This window comes from Thamnophis sirtalis, unplaced genomic scaffold, assembly GCF_051295495.1.
Source record: "Thamnophis sirtalis isolate CommonGarterSnake01/CBP01778 unplaced genomic scaffold, rThaSir2_p1.2 scaffold_1, whole genome shotgun sequence".
Taxonomy (NCBI): Eukaryota; Metazoa; Chordata; class Lepidosauria; order Squamata; family Natricidae; genus Thamnophis; species Thamnophis sirtalis.
The window spans coordinates 29,479,683-29,492,622 of NW_028261381.1; the positions used below are offsets into that span (position 1 = coordinate 29,479,683).

At 39.4% G+C, this 12,940-nt stretch overlaps 1 protein-coding gene across 1 annotated transcript in view; it reads left to right on the forward strand.

Moving 5' to 3' along the window:
• The first annotated feature begins 9,157 nt into the window (after positions 1-9,157).
• Positions 9,158-12,940, forward strand: part of DPP4 (dipeptidyl peptidase 4) — a 73,474-nt gene continuing 69,691 nt past the window's right edge. Inside the window, exons 1-2 of the mRNA XM_087709758.1 lie at positions 9,158-9,421; positions 12,715-12,802. Of these exons, the coding sequence (XP_087565884.1) occupies positions 9,416-9,421; positions 12,715-12,802 (94 nt within the window). The 5' untranslated portion in view covers positions 9,158-9,415. The remainder of the gene's footprint in view (positions 9,422-12,714; positions 12,803-12,940) is intronic.

The following is a 12,940-nucleotide window of genomic DNA, read 5'->3' on the forward strand; positions in this document are numbered from 1 at the left end:
GGTGAAGGCCACAGTTTTTGGCCAACTTTGCCAGTTGTGTCATTTCCAAGACTAAAAAGTGCTAAAAACAGTGATTCATGCCATCATCATCTTTTTGTTATATTACTGCAATTTGTTCTACTTGGGGCATGCTCTTGACTATTACAAAAAAAAATAATGCAGCTGCCCATCTTCTGACCTGGCCCAACTATTGCAGTGTAGTACACTAACACCTATCTTGAGAGAGTTCCTTTTTTTTTTTTTGGTAGGGGATTTCCAGGTCTAATTCAAGAAGCTGGTGATTACCTAACAGGTATAGGCTCTTGTTACAGTCCTGACCAAAGAAAACATTTAATTATATTGGATGATTAGTTCGTTGCACTCTTAACATGTGATGCCAATTAGCTTTGATGGCAACATGGCTCTTTTTTGAAGAAAAAAAAATTACAACATTACAAATGATAAATCCATCAAACTCTGGTTAAGCGGAAGCTGCATGTGTGTTTGCTTCAGATCATAAGGCTACAATACACGAGAATTTGATTTGAGGGAAGTTGAATACAGTAATAGTGAAGCTGAGTTCCTATCTTACATAGCAAATACAAACTCTAAAATGTACTTAGTAGTCACTTTTCTGATGAGGTTTGCTGAAGAAAGGATCTAAAATATGACTCAATTCATCTGCAGCTTTGTGTTGACTCCTAGAATTCCAAATATTTTGATGAGTGGATACAAGTTTACTAATCTGAAACTGTATGATGTTTTTGCCTAATACTTGGAATATATCTCTAGGAACTACAGTTGATTTATGTATTGTTTATTTCAATAACAAATTGTAATCATATTAAGCATTCTGTACATTTCTAGGTGCTCTCTAAACCTGGTTTGCTTGCAAATGTTTCATTATCCAGCTAGGTAACATCATCAGTACAAGTTTCTGTGTTTTTCTAAAGTACCAAGGGAGAGAACAGCCTCACTTCATGGGGCAAAACAGCCAATGGGAGAGCGCTGATTGTCCAATGGGACAATCTCTGGGCCTCACCCACTCTGGTGCTCTATGGACAGGGACACCGTCAGCCTTGTTTCTCAGATAGATGAGTTAGTGCAGCAGGATGAAGTATGAATTAATACAAAATGTTAATTTTGGAATATAAAAAATAAGCACTTCAATGGTTAACCAAATGCTTTTAGCAAGTCCAAAACTATCCTTATGTTAGCAGGTTAGGATTATCCAATAGGCATGATACATTGCTCTAATTCTAATTCATTTACACACAGACACGCACACTTACAACAGGGGTGGGTTTCTGCTGGCATTACTGCCGGTTTGGTGCATGCGCAAGTTGCGTAGTTGCCTGTAAATGGGTCTGTGCATGCGCAGAACAGTAAAAATATATTTTTAAAAAGATGTTGCGGTGACCGGGGAACCAGTTCGGGGGCGTGGCGAGCATGACGTTCCTACCGGTTTGGCAACCCAGTCATCATTTCCACTACTGGTTCCACCGAACTGGTGTGAACCGGTAGGAACCCACCTCTGACTTACAGGTGCATCCTGAATGGGACATTCTGTCATCCATCAAAGATCTGAATAAAAGGAGAAGTCCATCTGCAATTCCAGAACTAAACAGCCATTCCATTTCTATCTCTGAAGTTTTATCTCAATTTCATCCATAAACCTTCCCTACTTATCAAATTTAATAGGTGTCATTTGTCAACTCCTTTGCAATTCTAACATAATACCTAACTTGTAATTAGAGACTGTTTCCAAGAGTTTTGTCATTCATATTTGGAGATGCTTGTAAATTCGAAGGTCTTTGTACAGCTTATCTAATGCTCAGTTGTTTGGGGAATTTTCTTTTTTCTATCTGCCAAATACTTTCCCCACAGAGACTTAACTGCCACTGATAACGTTGTGTCACCATTTATGTATTAAACTGATTAACCTTGACATGCTTGATGTCTGCATTATGGATTATCTAAATTCTTATTGCAATTTAGGCTGAATGTTACTCTTAGACTGAGTAGGACCTCATTCCTAAAAGTGGATAAGGCAAGACAAAACTGGGCAAAAATAACATTTAATTCCCCTGAATCAAATTAAACTAGTTTTAGTAAAGTTATACTGAATTCAGTAAAATTATTTATCCCTCTCCATGGACTTAATAATTTTCATCTCTCTCATATGAAAAAATAAATAAATTGATGGAAACTTTTAGAAGAATTCTGAGAATTGTAAAAGATAAAGGTGTCCAACTCTAGGGGGCAGTGCTTAGCTCGGTTTCTTAGCCGAGGGAGCCAGCATTGTCTGAAGACATTTTCTGTGGTCATGTGGCCAGCATGACTATACTCTGAGGCACACAGAGTGCTGTTACCTTTCCACTGAAGTGGTACCTATTTATCTATTTGCATTTGCATGTTTCCAACTGCAGAAGCTGGGGCAAGTAACAGGAGCTCACCCATCATGTAGCACTCAGGTCTCAAACCTGGACTGTCAGCTTTCCAGCTGACAAGCTCAGCATCTTTAACCACTAGCCTTTGTGCCTCCCTGAGAATTATAGGGCCATGTAATTATTAGATATTAGCACTTGCTACTTAATTAGATTGGTTCCATCCTTTTTAACAGTGCCCTCAAGTTCTGGTTATGTTATCAAGTCTGGGACTCCCATAGAACCAAAGACTTGCTTAGATGGCTCCATTGCTGAGGTAGCCATTTTTATCCCCTCTTTGCTTTAGCATATATACATTTTTAGGATGCTTATCTTTGAATATCGATTTTATATTTTTCTATCTGTTTTTTTCTATCTGTTGTTTGATTCAATCATTGTATGGTCTCAGAGTTCTTTTTTTGTGATATGGACTACTATAAAAATTTGATTACCATATTTTTCAGACTATAAGATGCACTGAGTATAAGACACACCTTAGTTTTTGGGGAGGAAAATAAGAAAAAAAATATTCTGCCTCTGCCTACCAGCATCCATGGTATTCATCTGGCTAGCATCCTGTCAGTGTGTGAGAGAGTTGAGGGCTTCTTTGGAAACAGTATTTACTGTGTGAGCAACAAGGAAGGAGACAGCAAGGAGCCAGGGTGTGACTTGTTCTGTATTAAAGCTGCATCAGAGGTGGATTGCTGCTGGTTTGGCCCAGATCAGGCCAACTGGTAGTAGCGGCGGCGGGAGCCTCCGCGCACTCACCCAGATGCTTCTGCGTAGAAGCATTGCACACAAACGGGAACGCGCCTGAACCAATAGTAAAAAAATTAGCAACTCACCTCTGAGCTGCATGCTGTGCTAATATCTGAAAGTAAAACTGAAAGTGAAACTTCTTTCCTCTGCTGAACTACCACATTGGAAAACCTGGTTTTGATATTGTAGATTTACTAAATGTGTTATATTATATATAAAGAGAAGTTATCCTGCTGAATCAGTTACTTGTGCGTGCTTTCTGAATATGATTGCTGCTGCAAACTCTGACATGTCCTTGCAGCGAATAGCAAATAGCTAGGTCAGCTTCAGCATATTATTGCAACCTGATTCAGTGTGAGCAGCTGATTGGTGGGAGGATCAGCCTCCAGGAATACCCCCAATCAGCTGTTCACATTTTCGGCTACCTTTGGTATATAAGACACACCAAAAATTGTACCTTCTTTTAGGGGGGGAGTGTTTCTTATACTCTGAAAAATATGTTAACTAATAAATAAGTGTATCCCTGTTTGGTTGAAGCTCTATTGCCTTTTAGAGTATCACAGTTTTTAAAAACTATCATCTTTTCTCCACTGTGTTCTTCTTATTAAATAAAGGATAGGACAGAAATGCTATTTTATTTTATTCATGTGTTGTTATTATTTGTAACTAGCCCAATCTCAGGACACTGGGTGGTTTGTAAATACATTTTTAGCAAATACATAAATAAAGTATAAATATTTTGACATATCTATAGTGCATCATATTTTTTCATTTATGCCAAATTTTGCTACATTAATTTGTAAATGGTTTTTTATTTTTAAAAAAAACTACAATTAAAAAAAAGTGGTGGGTTTTACAAAATACATTCCAGAGATCCACAGAGAAAAAGGGAAGTCAGTGAAGGACTTAGGACTTGGAGATTTGCTATCAGTGGCAGTATCAATGGGACAGAATTTGTCCTTTAATACTTTGCATTTTGCAGTGGTTGTTAGTATCATGAAACAAATGATCCTTTTTATATTGCTGTTCTATGGCCTGTTTGTTCAACTTCACTAAAATGAAGTTCAGTTATGTATTTTAAATAAACCCTTGCACAACAGTGGTTGTTTTTTTTAAAAAAAAACAACAACTGTGACAATTAAAAGCAAGTGAGTGAAAATATTCTCACAAAGTATGTTATGCCCATTATGCAATTATGTCTGGAGCATTCCTACACTACTTCATATTTTTCATCCTAGATTATCTTCAGCAATCATATACAATTCAACGGAAACTTCCTTCCTTTTCTTTGGATAGCACTCTCTTTTGTATCCTTTTCATAGTTAATAACAGCAGATGTTTCTTAAGATATTCAATTAACAGTTTTGCTATGGATTTACTGTATGCAGTTGATAAATAGATAAGGACCATTATAGAACTGGAAACAAGGGCATTATTTAATTTCTCTAGTCATAATACATAGTCAAAAATGGGTAATAGAATCTGAAACTTAAGTTTGGTATTCATACAATGTATCTTTCTTTTTAAAAATGAATTTCATTATTTTTAAACCTAGGATTCAAATTCCTATTACTTTTAAATTACCTAAAGGTAAAGGTAAATGTTCCCCTCGCAAATATGTGCTAGTTGTTCCTGACTCTAGGTAGGGGGAGGTGCTCATCTCCGTTTCAAAGCCAAAGAGCCAGCGCTGTCCGAAGACGTCTCCATGGTCATGTGGCTGGCATGACTAAACACTGAAGGCTCATGGAAGGCTGTTACCTTCCCACCAGGGTGGTTTCTATTTTTCTACTTGCATTTTTTACGTGCTTTCAAATTGCCAGGCTGGCAGTTTGTTATGTGGCACTAGGGATTCAGGTTCCACCACAAAATCGCGGAGGACAAAATCGCGCTCGACGAAAGCGCGCATTTGACGTCATCACAGCGTGACGAAAACATCACGCTGTGATCGAAAAATGTAAAAATAAAGCTAAAACCTTACCCTAATCCCCCCAAACCTAACCCTAAACCTAACCCTTAACCTAACCCTAAATCTAACCCTAAACCTAACTGTTAACGTAACGAAAAACCTAACGCTAACCCTTAACCTAACGCTAAACCTAACGCTAACGCTCTAAACCTGACCCTAACCCTTAACCTAACCCTAACCCTAACCCTTAACCTAACCCTTACCTTTATGTGAATCGGCTTGCTTTAATTTTAATTTTATTTCAATTTTTAATTTTTTTTGTCGCGCTGTGATGACGTCACATGCGCGCTTTCGTCGAGCGCGATTTTGTCCTCCGCGCTTTTGACGGGTCACGGGGATTCAAACCGCCGAACTGCTGACCTTTCTGATTGACAAGCTCAGCGTCTTAGCCACTGAGCCACCGGGTCCCTTCAAATTACCTAGAAAATGGTGATTTGATGTGGAGTTAATCTCATAGATAACTACAGGTAGAGCTAAGTGTTGAGCTGAGAGACTTTTATTGCTTAAATCAGAATACAATTTGAAGAATGGCAGATTTCACTAGAGCAGTAATGCCAACTGCATTTACAGTAGGTAATATTTTTTGCTATACATCTAAATATAGCACAGTTAAAAACACAGAGGTTAAAAATAGAAGTTACTCCTAGCTCAAAAGTTCACAACCTCAAAGAGTGGGTTATGTGAGAAGAGGCATTGGGTGACTCTCTGAAGTTAGATGTTTGGAAGTGCGGTGAATGAAGAGGGCAAAGGAAAGTCCTTTCCACCACATCATGTCATCCAGTGCAAGTTATTTGCTTTTTTTTCAATTTACGTTTTGGACGGTTGAAAGTATGCTATTCTCTTGACTGTATCCTACAATTCTGAAGTGCTATCTCTGTGATTCAGGGTGGATACAGATGATGAGAATAAATAGGAGCCAGTAGTTTAAGATCAAGCTGAATACTTCAATGAGCAGAACTGGAGTTTATCATTCCACGGAAGTGCAATAGATGAGAACTGAATTACCCCTTTCCTACAGAAGACTTTGCATACTACCTACAATTTTTTATACAAAGATAACTGGAAAATAACTGCTATGTCTAAGTAGATCACACAACAAATTATGCAAATTTAACTGTCCTTTGAACCAGTGGTGAAATTCAATTTTGTTTTACTATCAGTTCTGTGGGCATTGCTTGGTGGGCATGGCAGGGGAAGGATACTGCAAAATCTCCATTTGCTCCCCACTCCAGGGGAAGGATACTGCAAAATCCCCATTCAGCTGAGACTTGGGAGGCAGATAATAGATGGGGCGGGGCCAGACACAATTGGTATTTGCTGGTTCTCCAAACTACTCAAAATTTCTGCTACCGGTTCTCCAGAACCTATCTGAACCTGATGAATTTCACCCCTGCTTTGAACAAACATTATGAAATGAACAGCTGTTTGAACATAAGAAAACACAACCTATGATAACGTTTAAAAATACATGTTGTTTTATCAGTAGATTGTGGAAAAGCAACAATCATACAGAATGATCATTCCTATAGCACGGGAAGTTAGAAGAAGACCTTACATTTTTCTGACGTCATTAATTGGATGTTAGAAATTCAATAATGATGGCATGATTCTTTGATTTAGCTGTTCTGAATTTAGTTCATGAGGAAATATATGACCTTCACCTATTCTATTGTATTTATTTTTGACATTCTCTCTCCCCCTCCCTCCCCTTCCCCCTAATCTGTTTACAACCCAAGAAACTAGGGACGGTCTCTTCTGAGCCTCATCACCCACATTCTTTCTGTGAGCTCAGCTGACTTTTGTCTGACCACTTCTTTGGTTGCGCCTCTTTGCCATCTCCCAAGGTTATTCTCACATATCTTTACACAGCTTCAACTTTTGTTTGGTCTGAGAGAATAATTGGTTTTTGAGTACCCTGGTTATAAAAAAATGTTCATGCATAAGGTTGAACCCAAGTTTATTAGTACATTAGCAAACTGCTAGGTTGGCAGAAGCTGGGACAAGTAACAGGAGCTCACTCCGTTACTCAGCACTAGTGATTTGAACCGCTGAACTGCCAACCTTTTTGATCGACAAGCTGAGCATCTTAGCCACTGAGCATCCCTATTATAGAGAGTACCAGCTTTCTATACGAGTACATTATTAATACAGTTAGTCGCAGTCAGCCAGATGTTCAAAGTTGATTTGGCATTTTTGTTCACTTATCAAGTCCTTCACAAGGACTTGGGATAGGCAGATGTTGTTGTTTACAATATTAAATGTATCATTGCAGGATGTATTTGTGACAGATAAGCAACTTTTCTTCCAGTACTGTAGTCCTGCAGCTGCTGGCCCTGGTTGCTCAGTCCCCAGTCCTGAAACCTGTAGCCTACTTGTCACTGGACGTCCAGGAACTCCAACACCTAGTGCAATCCTTATCAACATGGGCAACCACTGATCTGATATGGTTTTCAGTAAGTTACATCTCACCATATTGTTTAAGGAAGAAACATTCTTTGTTTGTCCTCTGTCCAGTATGGCTAAAACTGGCATAGTTCTCGTCTTTCTCATAGCACACAATCTCCACAATGAACTCAAGATAGTTCTTAATTGGAAGATTACTCTTATGGTTCATCACAAAGTCAGACAGATCTTTAGACTGGATTTGGAATTTTTATCCACTTATTTTCTTCCCAAGACCTGAGATAGGTAGATGCTATTGTTTGATAGTATTAAAAGTGTCTTGGAAGGATGAAAGGTGTCCCCGAGTAAAGCTGCCTTTTGCAATTAACTGATGGTGATTATGTCAATGCCAATGGTATTTAGGTGATGGTGTGGATCATTTGGGATTGCACCAGAGACACCTATCATTATTGATACATTTTTTAATTTCTTTCGCCATAGTTGCTCTGTTTGCAGGGTTCATCAAACAGCCAGCTACATGTTGAGACTGGCTTGGCATTATTATTTCACTGTATTTATTATTAGTTATTATTCTTTTTATCCTGTTTATTATAGTAAATACTTTAACTTGAAAAAATGCCCAAATTCTACACCTTACATCTTAAAACAGATACTTCTAAACACAATTTCTTCTGAAAGAACACATTTTCTGTGCTTTTTCTGAAGCAAAAAACTGCACCAAAACATTTGTAGTAGTAATAACTCAGGAAACAAGGTACATTTTGACTGACTAGTCTGAACATGCTTTACAGTGACATGGAACAAGATTCTCCAACAACCAGATGAGTCTGGGAAGGTTCTCCAGGTGACACCTGACACGTTCCTGTTGGTTGTCCCTGTCATCTGGCCTTTGGATCCAAGGAAGCTTGTCCAAATATATCAGACCACATTTCCCATCAACCCAGCCAACCTGTGATGTTGGCTATACATACAGTATGTGGTGGTGCTGGGTTGGGAAAACTGCCTCCAACCAGATCGTAGAGCAGATGTTCTGCATTAAACACAAACATTCTGTGTAAACACTTGGCCTGGGAACATAAAAAACAAGTCAGTAAGAAACCATCAACCACAACGATGGGTTTAGCTTCTGGGGGGAAAGTCTAATTTTATTTTAGCACACTTTAGCAACATTATCCCCAGAGACCAAAGCAAGGAGGCCGTTTTCCTGACCACAGGAAGACCCAAGGGGGAGAGTCACTCGGCCACACCTCCAAGCCCTGGTTCTCCCTTCCTTCAGAAGTTGCTTTGACTTGCCCTCCCTGTGCCCAACAGCCGGGTCTGTTCACTTCACACGCGCCAAAACCTCTGCCTCATCCCCACACCCAGTTCCACCGGTTGAGCGGCTCTCTCCAAACCGCGGGGAACTTTCTGCTTTTCTGGCAGGGGGCGGGCGTTTTGCTTTCGTGCATTTTGGGTTGCCTTTCCCCACGCCTTGGCACCTCGCCCCCATATTGTCTTCTCCGCCTTCGGTTCCCCCCTCTACCTTTTCTTGACCCTCCAGCCCAACCTGACTCCTCCCTTCCCTCCCTCCCTCCCTCCCTCCCTCCCTCTCTCTCTCTCTCTCCCCCCCTCTCTCTTTCTCCCAGTTGCTTTCCTGCGCCTGTGGTGAGCCACAGCGGGGCCCCATCCTGACAGGGAGTGACAAGCCACGAGATTTTTGCCCTCCGTCTCCGAACTTCTCTAATGTTTAACTTGGCGCTGCTGACGACCTAGCGTATCCGGGCAGGGAGGGAAGGAGGGAGGGAGGGAGAGCCAGAGGAAAAAGTGCCCGCCGCTGCTGTTTCTTCCTCTTTTTACACACCGATTTCCCTGGAAGCCAAAGAACCGGCAGGAACTTTCCGCAATGAAGGTCAGTAAGTTGGTTTTGACCCTCACGTCTAGCTCAGCAGCGGCTGTTCACGCGCGGAAAACTGCGGCGAAAGTCTTAGGTGCTTCCTTGCGCGAAGGCAAAGGAAGGCGACTCGGTGGCGCTCGCCTCTCAGCTCGAGGTGTCCCGTGGCTTTTGGGGGAAAACTTCGCCGCTTTCTGGGTTGTTGCACGATTTAAGGCGCCCCCACGATTCAAACGTTTAGCCTGCTGCACACGTGGCGGTGTCGCTTCTGAAGAGGGCGGTTTTGCTGTCAGCCCGTGGAACATTGCACTGCTGAGCAACGGGTAGCCTCTCTTCCCTTCAACAGAGCCTCCCAGCTGTATCTTTACAAAGGCAACCAAACGTCAATCAGTAGCAAAGTTCTTAACGGGGCGAGGGGGGGGGGTTAAATTCCCGTGGCCCAAATCGATTTTGACAAACAGATTAAAAAACTTTGGAGTGCTTATCTCTTGCTTTGAGACTAAAAACAAGTTTGGAGTTCAATTTTGTGCCCAACTTTGAGTAGTTGCAAGCCACATACTCCAGTCGCCTTTGGCAGGAGACAGTGGCCACATAAATACTCCTGCCCTGTGTTGTTTGTTCACAGCATTCAAAAGTATATTTCTTTTTTTAAACAAGAGACTAGACCATAGTACAAAAAAAGAGGGTTGATTGATTTGCATACCTCTGATGTGAAGATGAAACCTGCATGATTGCAGCATAGATGTTCTCATAGTAGAGAAATGGGCAGCTAAACCTTATGAAATCAACACACAGGTCCAGGCAAGGATCTGCACTATCAAATGGGAGTTACCAGGTTAAAAGGATTGTATGTAAAATCCAATGTTTAGTTTTAATAAAACTAAAACTAAAACTAAACTAAACAATGTAATACTTGTGGACGAGTTGCTTGAATAACTGTCTAACTCTTGAGATTCTACCACCCTTAGAAAAATAAACTTCATATTATAATCCCACTGTTTATATCTTGATAAGAGTGCTACATGGCAGTTTGTTTGTATTAAATGAGTAATCAAAGGAGAGGGAAAATCAAATCGCTAAAAAAGGTTGATAATAAATATAGTCAATTTGGGGCAGTAGTTAAGGAAAGAATTCTAAGGAACTAAAAGTTCTAAATCTGAAGCCAGCTGGATGACCATTGACCAGTGATTTATCTTAGTCCACTGAAGAAGGCAGTGATAAACCACTGTTTGAAAATCTTGCCCCAAAACAATAAGGACTTGTCCATATACACTGGACAAGAACCTGATTCAAAGGAAGTAATAAAAATAACAATAAATATAACAGGAGAACAATCCTGATGATTGGTGAGGGTGATTTTTTAAAACATGGCAAGGCCTGTTGATAGTCTAGCTGTGTTTATCTTTATTCTCCATGGAAAAACAAGCTCCCCCCCCCCAATCTATTCTTTGAATATTCTGGCTTCAAGGCTAATTTTATCAAAAATGATTGGTAGGATGATTGAAGGCAATTTTTATTCACAGATGCTTTTCAAATGCATAAAACCTAATTAGTACTGTGAATTCAAATAATATTTTAACATAACATTAAAATAAACCACTCAACTGAGAGACAAGAAACCTGTATCATGTGCAGATGAGGGTTACTACTTTGTAATGTCATGGTTGTGAATTAGATAAATGAAATTCCCAGAATTTTTGAAACTTATCAGGAAAAGTGTTGTTTTGTTTTCTGGGGGGAGTGAAATTTTGGAGGGAAAATTGAATTTAGTTTTAGTACTCTTTGTGAATATAGGGACACAGTGGCTCAGTGGCTAAGATGCTGAACTTGTCAATCAGAAAGGTCAGCAGTTTGGCGGTTTGAATCCCTAGCGCCACATAACAGAGTGAGCTCCCATTACTTGTCCCAGCTTCTGCCAACCTAGCAGTTCGAAAACACGTAAAAATGCAAATAGAAAAATAGGGACCACTTTAGTGGGAAGTGTGCCTTCGACATTTAATTATGCAGGCCACATGACCACAGAGACATCTTCGGACAGCGCTGGCTCTTCGTCTTTGAAACAGAGATGGGAACCGCCCCCTAGAGTCAGGAATGACTAGCACATATGTGTGAGGGGAACCTTTACCTTATAAATATACAGTAATTTGGTTACCTATGAAATGCATAACAGATGGTCTGGTTTGTTTATAAAAGTATGTTTGATGTACAGTATAAAATTGAAAAATATGGTTTAGTCACCCAATAAATGTAAATTTATTTTTTGAATATAGTTTTAAAAGTTTTTAATATCTGTTACAACTGGCATTACAAAGTGGTATATTGTAAGAAATCTAGTACTCTATCTCTTTTACGCCTCTGTAGGAAAAGGAAGCAGGTTCAGAGTACTGAAAACACAGGAAACCACCAATGTTGCAGAAAAAGAGAATTGTGTATTCTGGACATATATCAAAAGTATTTTGATACAGACCAAAAAACCCTCATTTTGCCACATGAAATATTTTCTAACCAGCTTTCTTTTTCTGAACATGAGGTGGTAGACTTTCCAACAGTTTCTCGTTTTTCTGATCCTTTATTTTTAATATTACAGTAGACTTCTTAGAACTGTCTTGTCTTGATGCAGGCTGTTCTACTCTTTCACATGTTAAGTTAGTTAAACCCAGAAATAGCGCATCTTCAAAAAGACCTCCACAGAATAAAATAAAAAAAAACATTTGAAAATGTTTCATAATTTATTTTCTTTTTTCATTTGTGATGAGGAAGGCCTTGGGAGAAAATATATACAAATTTTCCCTCAGGCCTCTCTATGTCTCGCACATTTACCTCATTTTAATAATATGGAAGATTTTGCTAACTTTCATAATGTTACAATCCTGGGTTTTCCAGTAAAAATAAATGGAGAGAGATTTGGGGTAGTTTAAAAGTAGGGGTCTGGCTGAGGAGCTTTGGGAGTTGAAGTCCAGAAGTCTTAAAGTTGCCATGGTTGGAGACCCTTGGTTTAAAGGACAACATTCCTACAAGCACACAATTAAATTACAGAATTTATGGTAAATGTGGATAGCTTTTGAAGGGAATTACTTAAACTCAAGGAAGATAAAAGTTATCAGTGGTTGCTATCCATGCTAACATAGTAGGTATGCTTTTCTAGATCACCACTATAGCAGCATTCCTCATATCAATATTTCTGCTAATCCAATTCTTTGAAGAATCATTGTTGGAAATAGGATGTTGTAGTAAATAAGCCCTTGGCTTCATCAAGAAGATATTTCCAAGTTTCTAACATACATTTACCTTGTTCAATTCTTTCTTTCCAGACAATAGTGAAGTGCTTATTAGGGCTTCTTGCACTTGGAGTTATCATTACAGCCATAGTTGTTCCAGTAGTTTTGCTGACAAGAGAAGGTAAGTTTAATCATTACTTCCTATTTTAGTATTGTAAGCAATTTTTGAAACTCATTTTCTAAAGCCTTCTGCCAGAGCCTCTTTACCTAAAACAGAACAAAAAATAATAATATATGACGTTATATAAAACAGGGTTGT